Raw genomic sequence first — 16,960 nt, 5'->3', positions numbered from 1 at the left:
CTCGAGACACAACCACCTCCGCACGAATGAGCTAGCCTCCCAGAACTCGGAATTTCTTCTCCACACGTGTAAGAGACAACTATCCCCGTTCTTATGGAGTTTTATACACTTCCACATTGCATCGTACCGTTCGGGTTGGTTGCCACCACCACTGCCACCACCGCCTAGGCATCAGCATCAGCATTAGAATCGGCATCAGAATCAGCAGCCACTGCAGAAGAAGCAGTGATCGGTTTCACAGAATTCGCTAAAGTGTCTTTCACAGCAGTAGTATGTACAAAAGGTAGTTGTTTAACCCGACGGTATGGAAGGGCGCGGGAGGAACGGATGGTGATGGATGGGTAAGGTCTGACAGTTGAGAAGTGGTCCTGATGGGAGGGGCATAACTATCCGGGAAGCAGACGGGAGCACCACCACCACCACCACCACCACCACACCACAGAAAATTATCATCATCTTCCACCCTCCGTACCTACTCTACATCATAGCTCAAATCCTCCCTCCCCCCCGGCCCTTGTCCATCATCTACGACCTGTACATAGCCTGGGCCCGAGCTGCACTGGTGACTGCAGTTGATTCGTCTTCTAAGTTCCGGCCTTCGGGAGTGGAGACACTTGAAGTAAGGCAAGGTAAGGTTGGTATGTAAGGTAAGCAAGGAGATCTCCCGTACACACCCGTCTTGGTACCGAGGACCGTCCGGCGTCCACGATGGTCTGGTCTGGTGTGGTGTGGTCTGGGGTTTGGGGGGTGAAGCCTGTGATGAGCGTCGTGGAGGAGTCATCTGCATGTGCTTTCCGGTGGGGAGTACATACATAATGTATAGTGGTTTACTGCGGATTCTGCTATAGTTACCGGCTGAAGGGAAGGGAACTTGGATGTGAACCGATGCACGGTGAATATGAGCTTGTGAACCCGCATCGTACATGTCGTATTGTCGTCGTCGTCGTCACGCTCCCATCGTACAGAAGAAAAAACCGACATACGATATGCAAAGGCAAGCACAGCAAAATTAGAAGAAAAAAAGTCCGAAGCAATCCACCACATTTTACGAGAGAAAATATCCACAGCAATCTACCATATTTTACCAGGAAAAAAGTCCGCAGCAATCAACCCTCCAATCCCACTTCATCCACCACATTTACTCTACTCTACACATGATCATACTAGCTACCAGCCATAGTTATCCTCCGCCCATCGGTAGGTATGCATGTAGTTATGCAACTACCCAAGTAACATGTATGTATGTCCGACAGGCCGAAATTACAACTGTCCTTCCACTTGCATTCACGACTTCCATCCACAACCACCAGGACAAGCCCGAGCGTCCTCATGCATCTGTTCTGTCGGAAAGAACCATACCTTCTCGCGCAAGCCTCTCGTGTCAAAATCAAAATCAACCCACCGCCCACCACCCACCACCAGCGCATGAAATAGAGTGAAATATCTGGCCCCCAAGCTATGTAGAGCACCTCCCGGCACCGAAAAACACTAGCATGGACTGGACTAACGTAAGAACCCAAACTTTGTATGATACCTCACCAGATTCCTCTTCCCCCCTCCAGTTGGAACTTGGGTCCGCTTAACTGCATACATAACTTATACCATACATATCCACTCCGGAGGGAGCTCGATAAGCATCCTACATACACAGTTGCATATGTACCACTTAGCAGATATGTACCGAAGGTATCCACAAAGTTTACATCGTACACCCTAACTAAACCTCGGATATCAGTTTGTTTCTCGCAGTCCCGGCAAGCACGGTGCAGTTTTTTTTGTTAGTTTTGTTTTTAGTTAGAACCTCCCTACTGCCCATACGTAAGTATGAAATACTCAATCCACACCCTCGGGACGGAGCCAAGGACCGGCAACCCGAGGGAACCCATCACATCCCATCACATCCCCATATGTACCTATGCCGTAGTAGTGTACAATTTCGGCCGCGAGATGTTCTTTTTTTTGGTCACGGAGGAGGAGCAGGAGGAGAAACTCGGATATGGATATGGATATGGATATGGATATGGATATGGGATATCGTTTTCCGGCCCCTTGGTACCGGTGCAGCGCGATCCCTGCTTAGCGCATAGAGTACTGTACCTACTCTACATAAGGAAACCCATACGCCCCGTCCGGGTTCGTCGTCGTGGCTGGGCTGGGCGAAGGAAAAAAAGGAAGGATGGGTGGATGGAGGAAATCTCCCTGAAGAATCTCCCTGAAGAATCCCCAAATTTCGCCGTGGGTCGCTGCAGCGCCAATTTCCTGCGGATATTGAGCGCTGCGGATATTGAGCCAGTCGGTCGGTCGTTCGCTCGGTCGGCCGGGTCTTGGATGGCCATTGCCGATCTTCGCGATTGTGGGTAGGTAGTCTGTGGCCCGGATGCTTCTCGGTGCGGACGACATCGAGATTCGTGCTGCATACCTGGGTAGGTGAGTGCACATGCCTTAGGTATGATACCTGTAGAGTATACATAGGCACCTCTCGAGTCCAGAGCAGGTACTATGTAGAGTAGAGTAATCCCGGGCCCGCCGCATCGAACTGCTCGCTTTTTCGCATTTCTTTTTCGCATTTGCGCATTTCACTTTTCGCATTCCATCCGCGCGTAATCACTCCCATCGCGCATCGTCCATTGTCCATCGCCCATCGGGTGACGAGGTGTTTGCGATGGACTGAAGCACTCGCGCCGGTGTACACTCGGCAGATGGGTACGGTGGAAGCGGATTCGTGGAAGAATGATCCAGGAAAAGCCCCCTCCCCACCTGTTCCTGTTCGTGTTGCTGGCTGTTCCTGAGTCTTGGCCGCAACTTCTCGCGCGCAAACTTATTAGCAGGTTAGGTACCGTACTGTACTAACCAGTACTCTACATATGATATTTCGGACTTCCACTCCAGCTCCTGATGATCTCGGACGGACATAACCACAGTTCGTCCGGCGTCCGCCCGTCTGCCTGCCTGGGCTGCCTGCGGCTCCCAACTATCATCAGTAGAAGTGGAAAAAAAGCAAAACCACTCACATAACCACCCATTGCCGCTGCTATGTGTGTGTGCTGGTACTCCACCACCGCCGACGAAGCGCTCGGGGACGCAGATGATCCGTGCACTGCACCGCGTACCACACCGCACCACACCGCACCATGGCATCCCAAGGCATGGCATGGCATCCCATCATGGCATCTTCGCGATGCACGGTAAAGGTTTTCCTGCACGCTCATCGACTTTGTCGTCGTTGCGTCCCTCTTCTTCACCGACGCGAAGAAAAAAAGTTGGTATGTATGCAGGATATGTGCCGACATATGTATTCGCTGTACGTACCTTTACATACATACAGAGCACATAGAAAGTTTTTTTTTGGCGAGTACGATGGAGCGATGGAGGAGAGCGGGGTAGACTACGTTCGCATAGACATCGCAGGAAACGGAACGAAATCCGGTGAACAACGACAACTGTCAACACCATCGCCATCGTATGTATCACGATGAAAATAAAGTACACACATATGTATATACGTGGTCCAAAGCCTCGGCGCATCGCCTGCAAGCTCCAATTCCGACTGACGATGTGTTGTGTGTTTTGCTTGCTTTTGAAGTCTCCCCGCCGCCCAACTGCCGCGAAGGCAGGAGCATCTTTCCCCATTAACACGGCACTTTGCTCCTCCTCTTCCCAATCCAAACAGTATTGCTTCATTTGGAGTAGAGTCGAGTCGAGCGGATTAGAGTACAGTAGAGTACAGTAGAGTACAGTACTGCAGGTGCGCGCATGCGTCGTCAATCACGTGTGGAGCCGCCTTTTCTGCCGCCAAGCTGGAGCTACGCAGGGATGGCATATGGGGAAATGTGTATAGACGGACGGTTTGCTCAATGGAGTCGTACATGTGTATGGTTAGTATGTAGATGGGATGAGGGGATGAGGAGAGGGGATGAGAAGAGGGGGATGGGGGGATGGTGAATGGGCCGCGAGCGGCACCGGCGGGAAGAGCGCAGCTCATCATCGCCGTTTCGAAGGCACCAACCAGAGTATCTATCTCATGCTCCGAGTGCGCAATCTAGAGCACAACTAGACTCAGTGGGGGAGAAAAGAAAGTAATACACAAGGAAAAGAAATAAAAAAGAAGAAGAAAAGGAGCGCGGGAAAAAGGGCATTAATAAAACCCCCGCGGGGGTGCGGGGGCGGTGGAGGTGGAGTTTGGAATGTATGTAGAGTACATACGATATACCCAGGTAGAGTACATACCATAGGTACCATCCATATCATGTATCAACCCCCCACCGTGCAGGTGACAGGTCCCATCGTTCTCGTTCTCCTATTCTCGGTCCACATTCCCACTCCGTCATGGTCGGAGATGGTCTGGTTTCACCACTCCCCTTTCCCCCTCCCCCTCATCCCAAGAACCTTTATCCCCTCATCCCAAGAATCGGGCTCTGCCGAAGGGGGCGTTTCCGGTGCCATGAACCCGGGTGAGATAAACTTTGACGGGGTGGAGGGGTGCGAACTCGGTAAACAGCTAGACGTGTTGTGAGATGGATGATGGACAGGTCCACTGCTGCTGCTGCTTCTGCTGGAGAGTCGATGACACATACTTGGATATCCATGGACCGTGGACCGTGGACCATCGAGGGGCTGTCCACTGCGCGGTCCCAGCGAATCGAATGATTTTGTGATCGAGGAGGTGTGCGGGGCGCCTGGCATGTAGGGTGTAGGTAGTATTCTCCGTGAAGGTTGTCGAGTCCGATTGAAGAAGGAAAAAAGCAACGGGATGTAGGTACTATAGAGTACACAGAGGAGCTGAAGATTGGATATCGTACGGATACGACGGAGACATGCATCACGCAAATGCAAAGCTTGATAACCGTGCCGCCCTTCTGCTTCCCGCTCACCGTTCCCGCTTCCACCCCCTCCTCCTACCCCCATAGGTCAGCAACCACTTCATCCATAAAACGCGTGCAAGATACAAATCAATCGGCAAGGGGAGTGTAACGAGACAGATCAGATTAGCTCTCAGAGTCCGCAGCTTGTGTGTTCGGGCACCGGGATACCCGTCCAGACCGGACCAGACCAGGCCCAGCGGGAGGGCTATCTCCCCCCAGTAGAGGAAAAAACAAAAACCACAACCCGCGGAGGGCGGGTTTCCTTCCTTCCCATACACAGGGGGGAAACCACAGCTGGGGGCAGGAGTGGGGGCAGAAGGGGAAGGGTGCGAGTTTAGGTTTTCTTCATGTCCTGCTTATGGGATGGTGGTGGGTGGTGGTAGGAAGAACTGACTGACTGACTGACTGACCTGGTTGTTGTCGTGCCGTACACCCATAAAGCCCAACCGGGAGTCCTTACTGGGGAGATTTGGGATTCTAGGTTTGGTATGTATTCCCCAGGGCGGAATGGATACTGCCCCGCATTTCCGAGATATCTAGAGTAGATGTACCGAGCACAGCACGAAAGCGAGCGAGAGGGCGAGAGAGCGATAGGTAGGTGGGTAGATGGGGCGGATATCGCTGCATATCAGCTGTCTTTGTATCTGTATCTGCCGCGTGTGTGCGCGTCCACAGCAGGGCCGGGTCGCTTAGAGTAGGTACTCCAAAAATGCTGACAAAGAACCCATCATTCCCGGGCCGAGCCGTCGTATCGATCGCGCGAAGGCAAGGCAAGGCAAGGCAAGGCAGGCGGTCTGTCTGTCTGTCTGTCGGGTGAGTGCACTACGGTCGGAATGCCTGACGAATGTATGTACGGTGGGCCTGAATGGATGGATGCATGGATGGGAAGGGCGCGTGGGTTAAAGGTGACGATGCGGCGTGAAGGGCACCGGGGGCGGGGGGCGGGGAGGGCGGTGAGGCCATGGAAAGCGAATGAACGCGGCGAATGAACGCGGTGAGTGAACGGTTAACTGGTTAACGTCGATCGGGGGAGGCGGCCGGCAGTTGGGTGTGGATGCGTATGTATTGCGTGGTGGCTGGTCGGGAGGGGGGATGAATCGATGAAGTGACGATGACATGCTGCAACCCACACCCATCGAGCCGCGCCAGGATGCGAGACCGAAAGAGCTCATCCATTCAGCCTAGATACGTAGTAGGTACCTACAATGGATCTACCGAAGAGCTTACATACCGAACCCACGGTTAGGTATATGCCAGAGTATCTAGTTCGGGTCATATCCAATCGAAAGGAAAACACCTTCTCGTGTGGGTATTCGGTACCGGTTTGCTGCCAGATTGATGTCCTTTTCGGGTCCACTTTCCTATTGAGGACATAATTGTTCGTCACTATATTTCACTCGGTTTTCCACTGCTCCCAGACCGGTCTGAATGCCGGAGATTCATTACTAAAAACTTGCTGTAGTGAGGGATTGGACTTCTACAAAAAGTTTCTAACTTCGTTGTTCGAATCCTGATGATTACCGATATCTGTGTCTTCACCACCCCGCAGACCCTCCAGTTTCGGTCGGCGTCGAAGATTAGATCTCTGAGGTCCAAGGTGGGCATTGGAGATAGATTTAACCGCAAATCGATGAGAGAAAGATAACACACATCGTCTTGTAAGTACAATTTATCCACCGGAGGGGCTTTCTAATGAGCTGTTTTTCGGCTCGCAAGCATTAGGTATAGCAACTTTAGAAAAAGGGAGGTATTCGGGATGTGGGCTGGGCAGTTCGGGCCGCCTAAGAAGTCCGGCTTTTTCGGGCCGGATGTGAGGAACAAAGTTGGCGTGGGCGCCAACGGTAAGTGGAAAGTGAGTCTCCAGATCCCGAGATTGGTGCGTTCGATGGTAGGTTTGTCCTGGCTCATCATACTGCACTCGCCAACGACAGATATCCAGGAGGATTCACCACCGCAGTAATCACAGCCTCCCGAGCAACTCCAGAGTCCTTCATAGCTCTATAACTCCTGTCGGCTGCAAGATAATCCCCTTACCTCTCTCAATTAGTAAGCATGTTTGCCAGCCCTAATTCCCTTGGTCTACCCCTTGTATGTACATACTCCACCGTCTATGCTGGCCCAATTGAACCACACACACTCCTCCATCCCACGGCCAAGCAGTGCTCTCCATCGGAAGGGACTGGACTGCTTTTCGTAGTCCCTCCGGAGGCTTGGACTGGACTGGGTCAGTCTGGAAGGTGTTGAGACTGGACGGACTATTTTCATGCAGTCCGCCAAAACCTCTGGACTGCAGTCCAGACCGGACTATGTAGAACACTGTGACCGAGCAATCTTCAAGTCCCTACCCCTCCCCCACCGCTGTCGATTCAGACTCATGCATCACGCTAATACCACTATACTCCCATCACGCCCCATCACTCGGTGTATACTCCCTCAACCCATAGAAGGAGTCTTCCTCCGCCTCATACCATCAGCATTATGTGGAATAACAGCTTGTAGTTTGCATTTAGCCCACGAGGAGGAGGAGGAGGAGAAGGAGGCAAAAGGTGCTGCAAATCCACCGTCCGACTCTAGACGTTGGAGGGTAAACTGTTCGCGGGAGAGAATTCATCCCGAGGTCTGGGTCGGTCTCATCTTGCCTCGTAATCAAAGTGTCTTTATTTCCTGTTTGTTTGTTGATCGCATGTCTCATAATCTAGATTAGGTATTGCGAGGTACACACTCTCTTTCTCGCCCGTCTGCAGCCCGGATAACCAGCTCAATACAAAGAGCCACTTGACTTGCGATCCGCCTAGGTACGCAGCAATGATGGATCACACCAATGATTTTAGAAAGTACACGATAATTGCAGACTCAAAGAAACACACCGCTAACTATCCCCCTGCTCTGCCTGTCTGCCCGCCACCAGTGCCGCCTCCTCGGCCGCCTCCCATTGCAGCCGGTCCAGGAAAACCATCGCCTCTTCCATCCGCACCACCCTCTCCGATTTGGCGTGCTCCCGTCTCTCACTCAAAGTGTTATACATACGATACCGCCGCATGCTGGCCCAAGACGCGCGTGATATCATATGCACCAGCCATCCTGCCAGGTATCGTGAAGAATCAAGCTGCAAGGCCCTATAGACGAAACCGGAAGGGCGGATAAGGTTATTACTCAGACCGCCTTGCCTTGTCTTGCCAGGTGTTGTCGTCTCCCTGGAGTCGTCCCGGCCCGGCGAAGATTCCATGGGGGCCGACCCGGTACCGGGGGTTAGGAATAGGATGCACTCTCGCTGACATGACAGTAAGCGATCGGGCCGAAATTAAAAGAGGCTCGATGCGGTTCGAATTTCGTACGACACTGGAACAATACCTAGTAGAGTAGTGCTGCACCGCGCCACATGGACGCGGCGGGCTAACAGCCACAGGAAATAAGTCTCCTCAACCGTCGTAGGGAGGCCAGCGGCCAGCCAGATACCGCGAGCTACATATCTCCACCATCTTTGCACCACACGTGTTGTGTACCTGTATGTATATTCTGTCCTCTCCCGTAGGAACCTCGTGGTATTGTTTCGGCGCTTACTCTTCGTCGTTATCGTGAAGATATGTATGATGTGTAGTGGAGCAACAGAATCTGCCGCGCAGAAAACCGAGCGCCCGAAGCGGGACATGCGAGGCGGGATCTTCTTCAGCGGCTGAAGCAGCTTCCCGAATAGGGCATGCGACTTGCCGCTCTCATCGAGGTTGAGGCACGCGTCTGCAGACTTCTACCGGCCGCATTGAGTAACGACCCTACCCACCCTGCAAACGACGTGATACGCTATGAGTGATTTCATGAAGTATATCAAACTCGTGGCAAAGCAACAACTCCTTCCATCTGAAAACGAACCCGCTTAATCCATCGGAGGAACGTAAAATATCTTGAATATATGTAGATGTATGTATAGATGAAGAAAATGCCTGTACTACCCGGCCAAACCCAATCGGACCCCCGGCAAGGGGGGACTTTGGGGGTTGACGGGGCTGCCAAAATCGTTCTTGTCGTCGGTATCGTAAAATGCCGAGCCCGGATCATTTACAACCACGGAGATGGTTCCCCTTTCCGTCAGCCTGCACTGTGGCTGATTCTGTACCATTGGTATATTGAATCTTCACGAGGGGGTGCCATTGTTGTAGTCGGGAGAGAGGGGAATGGTGACGCATCTTGCAGAGTTTTAAAGTCCAAGAGACTCCCTGGATTGGTAGACCCTCTAGCCATTGAAGAAAGTTACGTCGTCACAGCCTGGCGAACTCAAAAGCTAGGACGCGTAATGTGAGACACGCAGTGGCTATTCGCAATGGCCATTCGCAACACGCAATATGGGAAGAAAAGACTCGAGGATTAGAAGACAGGTGTCGTCCAGTATAGTACTGCATTTCTTGTTTTCTCGCTGTATATAAACCGTCTATGTTGTCCGCTCTTTTTGTTTCTCAACCAAGTAGTCAGTCAATTCAATCACTTGTTCACCGTCTATCTCTCTCTCTACCTCCCGTCCGTACGATCATACTTCCGCACCGCCCATCGACAGCCATAACTTTCCACAAGCTTGCACTTGGAAAGTTTAAAGCAGCTATGTACTCCACCCTCCCGAATGACGGTGACTGAAATGTCGTCATAGCTAGCATAGGGTTACATGCACGGACATCGTGCTCGAGAATGGTTGACATCGGGCCGAAGTTCCACATACGGACGATCTTCTTCCTGAGTTTTTTCCTCCTTCGGTAAGCAACGATCAATCTTCTAGACCAAGTCATGGACTGATTCAACGGTGCCAGGCCGTTGTTCGAGCCCGACCCCATAGCCGTGCTTTGAACCGCAGACCTTCGCAGGCTAGATTGTACAATTATTTTTTCCTGGTCTCGGTGTCTCTCGATAAAGGCCGTCTAGAGGCACCAACTTCCAACCTCCAATTGGGGATGATGACGACCATATCGTGCCCAAGTCCGCCCTCCCGCCTATTGCGACCCCCGTGGTGAGTGATTTGCTTCGTCGTAGTGTATTTGGCCCATCTAGATCATGACGGATTATTCCAGGTGAGCACGGGAAGTGCATATAACCTTACCGGTGAGTGATCACGGGTGGAGGAGTAGATAGTTCGGCTCCCAAGTACCATCCACGGTTCCGCCGGATGGCGTTTACGAACCGGGCCCTGACGTCTCCAGCAGAGAACTGCATCCTTCTCCTGAGCTCCGGATTTCACGCCCATATGAGCACAGACGAGCACCGACTTCGCTGGGCCCGAATGACGACAAACCTCTCCTTCAACTCGAGGCATTCTAACCTTTCTCCTTCATTCTCATTACTCTTAAACCGTCCACCATGCCACCACCAATCGTCAATCGCCAGCCCTCAGTCCTCCATCCCCAATCCTCAGTCCATATATCCATTCTTTCCAATCTATCCAAAATGTTCGGCGACGACTCCTCCCCGCACAACCAATCCATTCGCTACTTCAAGCTGCGCAACTCTGGCGCCGCCGTCGTTCACTTCCTGATCAAGGACTCAGCGGGGGGGCGGACGGTGTGGGAAGGCGGGCCGACGCTCGCTGCCGGCAGCGAGGACATCGTCGACCTCTCCAGCACGCCGGGCGTGCAGTCCGGCAACAGCTACCGCTTCGGCGCGTACGTCAAAGCCGGTAAAAACGCCACGGACGACCACGAGAACCACGTGGATTTCAAGTCCGATGTCGTCGGGATCTGGAGCTGGTCCGGCACCACTATCGTCGGCTCGAAGGTCAAGTTCGAGGGCTATGAGAAGTTCCATGCGAAGCCCCCCGCCGTACAGGAGGTCGAGAGGTTGCAGGTCAGGTTGGAGTGCATCAAGGCTAGGCTGCTCGAGGGAACGTTGGGTGCCCAGGATGAAATGTATCTGGAGGTGTTGGCTAGGGCCGCTGGGAGGGAGCTGCTGGGTGTGCTCGTGGTAGGTATTCTCATGACCCAAGGAGGCACGACAGGCTAATTGCGAGTAGGATTTCGACGAGAGGACCTTGATTCCGGTTCGTACTGGAGGGATTCGGGATTCGAGGCTGTAGGCAACCGGTTGCATCTCGCTTTTGAGATATGTACAATAGACAGTATATAGGTAGATAAATGTTGTGATTTCTGTAAATATAGAAAGCTTCCATGGTGCATTACACCCAGTTCCAGACTTTGCGAGTGCCACTGTATGATCAAGTTAACGCTTAGCTCCATGTATTCTACTTCCTTCTTCCCCACACCTCCACTTCATAGCTCACGCCCCGCCCCCCAGACAACACCATAATATCGTCCCGTCCACTAACAGATCTCGTTCAGTCCGTAGGCGGCTCTTTGTGGTGCCCCTGCCCTCCGCCCTGGAGGCTGGCCGTCCCTCACAGTACAGAGCGCACCAAAGAAATCATAACGGAGAAAGAAGCGGGATGGAGAGGGAGAAATCTACATAGATTCCTCGGTCTGTCCCATACCAACGTAATCTTTCCCAACTATGTAGGAACCGTACTCGGTCCGCCCTTCCCTCCTCGCTCACTCGTTCCAGGGGTGTTGCCCCTTGTTGTAATATCGAGTCATTCGTTGCGTAGTAGTTGCATAGGCGGTTACTTGGTCATGACGACGGCGGTGGCGGCGGGCACTGGCCACCTAACAGCCTTCTTGTATGTCCTCTCGCTCGTCCTTCAGACTTTTTCTACTCAATTCATTCGTACTTTTCAACACCCCTCTCCCCCTTGTGCCTCGTATTGCCGCCTTCGCCGCATTTGCCGCCACTTCGGGCTAGTTTATGCCCGGCGCTGCCGCGATGTCCCACACATGATACGTTTGCCATTTCATTGTCTGTCTCTGTCCCTGTTCTCCTCCTCCTCCAATCTTTGGAAAGACGTGATGCTCGACTCGAAGCCGACGAAGCCCGGCAGAGACTAGTTAGCGTGGCGGAGTGATGGAGTGATGGAAGAGCTGTCGGCGCGAGCAAACGGATGTAGTTAGTGTGCACTGTGGATGGCAAGGGCAGTCAGCGACGAGCGTGGAGGGAGCGAACTTGAGAGACTCTCTCTCTCTCGCTCTCTACAAGGTATATCTCTCTTTCTCTAATCGCAACGAAACGCCCGCCTAAGCACTGCGCGACATATATCCGGGAATAATTTTACTCCAGTGATATCTATGAATAAAATATCGTCTCCTCGAACCCAACTACTAGTTACCGAGTGATATTTATAGCATATACCACCACATCGCTCGGACCTCCATCAACGCTCTGGTAGCTCAGGGGTTAGAGCGGTCGATTGCAGATCGACAGGTCCCTCGTTCAAATCGGGGTCAGAGCTAGCTTCACAGACATGCATCCATTCAAGGCGCATGTGATCTGTTTATTTTTTTGGGCTTTGTATGGTGGGAAGGAAGGAAGGAAGGTTTGAACTTTGAAGTCAATTGGCGGGCTTGGAAGTTGGCACTGTACTCTACGGCGAAGGGCGGAATCTGGATGTGGGGAGGGGTATCTTCTCGTCCATGGGAGTGCTGGGGCGCTGGATCAAACGGCATATTCGAGAGCCCGCCGCGGCACTCTCTTCCTTCCGTCCGGCGGGCTGAGGTCCGACCGATAACACAGTTGCATACATATGGCCGTACGTACGTACCCCTCCATCCTCCCTATCCAGCCGATGTGGGATCTACCTACACAAACCACGCCCATCGTGTGCCGTATGTGTATGCATGCATACATATTACATACATCATATATACCATTAATAGATGATTTGCTGCAGCCACATCGCCTACATCGCCTACGACCGTCGAGGCGTCGACCACCTGGCACCTGCGCCTATCGGAATTGCACCTGCGCCTCTAGGTCCTACATTGGTAACCAGAATACTACCAAGCCAGCCAGCCAGCCAGCCAGCCAGCCAGCCAGCCAGCCAGCTAGCACTGGAAAGACTCGCCTCGACTCGGGCTTTTCTTTTTTTGGTGGAGTGCTTTTGTTGCCCCTTGAGCGCACCGTCACTCCTTACCTCCGGACCAGATGGCAGACACAGCCATGTTGCCGCTGTTACACCACTGAATGTACTCTTCCTGATGGGTCCCCCGATATGTATGTAGAGTAGGTCAGTGCGCTGAGCAAACGAAACGAAACGGATTGGAGGGGGGGGGGGGGACGGTATATCTTTCCGTCGTGATATCATACATATGTGGATATGATCATCATGATTGAAGGGATATGCAGGGGCTTCGTTCACTCGTAGAGCATATCCTGTACGCGGGGAGAGTGGCTTACTCCACCGAATCACCGCACCGCACTGCACCGTCGAGTTCATGACTCATGGCCGGTTTCACGTCCTGGCGGCGGCGGCGCAAGACGGGGCGGGGAGGCCAGAGCAGTGGCGGCCGAGGAAGAGTAGAGTAGAGTACGTGCGCATCCCGAACGATCGGAAGTGTGCGGGTAGGTATCGATCGATACTGTTTTTGTTTTTTGACAATCGCTTGGACGCTCCCGGATCTGGCTCGCCTCTGGCTGCCTCCTTGCGGATCTGGGTCTGAGGGTCGAGTGGTCGTGGGATGGCACGCACACACATAGATAAAGAGAGAGGGAGAGACATACACCATCGATGTGTGGGTGCGTGGTGGGTGTGGTGTGGGTGCGAGAGAGTGTGTGCGTTTGTGTGTGTGTGGTAGTGAACCCGGCGGCCGGGATTGATGGCGCAACGTTGCTGGTGCAATTGGACGGCTCATCCTGCCGGAGACAACGCCGACTCTACTTGGTGGGATGTGATCGGGTGCCGATGCCACGGCTCCATGCTGAGGTGCCATCGCCTACATAACCTCCTGCGGGGGGAGGGGGGAGGGCAGGAGTGCGCGTGTATATGTACGCAACGTACGATCTCGTCGCCGTGGCCCCCCTCCCTTCCCCCACAGGTCGCCGGTAGGCATGTAGGTAGGATGTAGGTAGGAAGATTGCATGCAATCGGTATCACAAGCTACCATGTATGTACGGGGTGGGGTTGGGGGGGGGGGAGATCTATCGTCGAGATTTTCGATCTGGAACAACATGGATTGAACCGGGGCTGGCCATGGGGGTGGATATTTCAGTGGTCTGTGGATTTTCCGTCGAGAGCGTTGTCGGACACAGACATGAATGCCACTCAGACGAGTGACATTATGTGCGTCGCGCGATCTGACTGGAGATTCACCCCGCGTTACGATCGGAATTCTCAGCTCACCTCGCCTCTGGAGATGATCTGCATGCGAGCCACGATCCTACTAGTTATTCACTATGTAATCGGTACTTGAGTGGCCACTCGTGTTTCGCTAGCCAGCACGTACTTGTTAAGTACCGTGTGCGACTGAAGTAAGTATGCGGCATGATGTACGGTACTTATTGTACACTCGTACCAATATTTCTTTTCTTTTTCCTCACGTGTGGGCTTGCCCTTTTTTTTTCAAATATTTTGTTTCCATTCTGACAGATATCCCCGCCCCCCAATCGACGGAGTTTCATTCGTATGACTTTCCGGTTCTGGAGGCTGGAGCGGGGTAGGTATGCAGCACGAGACCGGTTCCGATTCGTTTGGCTGGTTTGGCGGGTTGTCGGGACCTTGTTGCCCTTGCTTGCTTGGTTGCTTGGTTGCTTTGCTTGCCTTGCGCGTTTTTGCCTTATACCAACCAACCCATCCATCTCTTTGCACTCCCCATTTTCCGTTTGATTTTTCCCGACGGTCTGGTTAGGGGACTGACTGGCCGACCCACCGATCGGGCGTTCTGCGATCGGCCTCCCTCCAGCTGTCTGCGAAAGATGGAAGATGTGATTGGCGCCATGGCGTGTCACTCGTTTAAACAACCCCAACCCACACGACAACCCCGCAAATGAAACTGCAACCAACCCATCGCTTGCTTTTTGTCTGTCAGTGGAAATTCTCTCTCCACCTGCTCCTCCACCTGCCCGAGCTTCCCCCCCCCCCCTCTCTCTCTCCGACTCGTAAGAGCAAAAGCCAGGACATATCCGGCGCCGGCTGCAGCTGCAGAATTCGACGCGCCCCCCAGCGTCCAAGTTCCAACCAACGAAACGAGAGAAACCTTTTCTGCTGCATCGCTGCATTTTGCTGCACTGCAGCAACCTAATCTGCAGGCTAGTTCACACCACCACACAGCACACCACACTGTGCGTGCCCACCCGCATGAAGAAAAGCTCCCTCCCACCCACCGCAGAGCACAGCACAGAGTTCGCGATTGCATACCACACCTGGTATGTATGCATACATACCTGGCTCTTGGGTTCCGGAACGTAGGTGCTTGCATGTGTGCTATGTGTGCTATGTATATATGTGTGCTAGAGTAGGCAAGTCCTTGGGTACCTATGATATCACCCACCCACCCTCTCCACCGTACGGACGATGCAGCACGTACCCACCCACCTGTATCCGTCGCGGCCCCGGGTCGCCGAGCGGGCAGTGGGCACTTCAAAGTTCAGCATATGTCTCGGCTGCTCAACCTCACCTCACCTCACCTCACCTCACCGATTACTCTGCTCTAGGTAGTGCATGGGCGGGCAGGCGGTGCATGTATGTAGGAGCACATACACATCATAGGTACGTGGTGATCGTTAGGCAGATAGGTGCATACATAGAGTATCATAGGTAGTGATGTAGGTACCCAGCAGCGCAACGTGGTTGTGATTGTGGTTTACATATGCCCGCTGCCCGCTGCCCGCTGCACGGGTCTCGGTCTCGGTCTCGGTCTTACCAGAGGGAGCGTCCAAGTACCTATCCATTAGTTAGTTAGCGCATGTAACTAGTAGCGCCAGCGATCTCCGCGGGCACACACCGGCTCCTCTTTTTCGTCGGCAACTCTTCAAGCCCGACGCCAGATGGCTCTGCAGTTATCATCCGCCGAGGGTTCTCCTCTTAGAGTACTAGACTCCCACTGTACCGTACCGTAGCGTAGTGGAGTGGCGGCACAAGTACGGCCCACGGTACCCAACCGTCAAGGAACGGAGCCGGGAGCAGTGCCACTATATACCCGTATGTGCGGTAGTGTCGCGAGCGGGAACAGACCTCTAACTGGAATAGAGAACGCCGTGGCAGAAATGCAACGGGTCACGTCACCCTTCCCACCAGACCAGTACTGGACTAACTAAGGACCCGGCTCTCGAGTGCTAGTTGCTTAGGCAGGCGTACCGTATCGGCTTGAGTACCAGGCCAGTGGGCAGGGCAATGGGCAGTGGCCAGTCTGCCACCGCTCGGGTCCTGGACGAAGTCACGAAGCAAGACTCAACTCGGGGCCCGCCGCCCGCAGTTGGTCAGATCTTTCCCGCCCGGCTCGGCGCCAGAGACCGAAGACCAAAGATCTATCATCTGACGATTGTAGGTGTGTAGATATAGTACATGCCCCGGCGCAAACCGATCGATAGATCGTAGATAAGTACCTATTCCTTACAAACATACGGTATCCACAGTGGGACGTCAGCAGCCAGCCAGCTCCGAGACTCGAGACGAACGACCCCCACGAGGCCGAGAGAGAGAGCGAGAGCGAGGCGGGCACATACCAGTATGCATCATCATCATCATACGCACTCTAGAGTAGTGGAAGTCGCACTCCCCCCCTCCGCCGTTGATTCTTGGCGCAAAAGGCAAAAACACTGGGCACCTTGGCAAAAATTCGAAAAACTTTAAACCTCATCATCTCACAGCCAGCCAGCCAGCCAGCCAGCACGCACGCACGCAGCCACGAATTTGCAACGGGACACGACGATCGGTAGAGTACCGGCCCGTCGAGTCGGAGTAACTATAACTAGTACCCCTGTATTTTCCCACTGCCGATGCGATGCTGCTGGTTGCCCTGCCCTCCCATAGGTCTTCAAGCTTTGTCTGCCCGACGTCGACGTCAACCCGGCTCGAGTATGTATGAAATGGACCACGGTCCACCCAGTCCCACGAAAAGGGCAAGGTTTATAGTAGGTACCGTACCGTACTCTACTCCGGGTATGACATTGTGAAGTATATAGCCTGGGACATTTTAATCACCACCTACTTCATATAACCACCTACTTCATATCACATCTTCTCCACCAACCCAACCCAACCCAACACAACTCAACTCAACTCAGCTTATGGAGAAAGAAAG

At 53.2% G+C, this 16,960-nt stretch overlaps 1 protein-coding gene and 1 non-coding gene across 2 annotated transcripts; one reads left to right on the top strand and one right to left on the bottom strand.

Annotated features, from left to right (window-relative positions):
- Positions 1–3,056: 3,056 nt before the first annotated feature.
- Positions 3,057–4,034, bottom strand: BZA05DRAFT_61784 (uncharacterized protein). Its single transcript, XM_051488496.1, has one exon. The coding sequence runs from the start codon at positions 3,679–3,681 to the stop codon at positions 3,163–3,165; it is 519 nt and encodes a 172-aa protein (XP_051338935.1). The 5' UTR covers positions 3,682–4,034; the 3' UTR covers positions 3,057–3,162.
- Positions 4,035–12,101: 8,067 nt separating this feature from the next.
- On the top strand, positions 12,102–12,174 carry BZA05DRAFT_t202. The gene has a single exon. It is a non-coding gene; the product is annotated as a tRNA-Cys (tRNA).
- Positions 12,175–16,960: the final 4,786 nt, after the last annotated feature.

This window comes from Tricharina praecox (assembly GCF_024521635.1).
Source record: "Tricharina praecox strain CBS 144465 chromosome Unknown BZA05scaffold_14, whole genome shotgun sequence".
Lineage (NCBI taxonomy): Eukaryota > Fungi > Ascomycota > Pezizomycetes > Pezizales > Pyronemataceae > Tricharina > Tricharina praecox.
The sequence above is the reverse complement of the archived record's forward strand: the minus strand, read 5'-3'. Positions and strand labels throughout refer to the sequence as shown.

What these genes read in the sequence shown, in the direction of transcription:
- BZA05DRAFT_61784 (XM_051488496.1), bottom strand. Translation starts at nt 3,681, where the DNA reads ATGAAGCAATACTGTTTGGATTGGGAAGAGGAGGAGCAAAGTGCCGTG.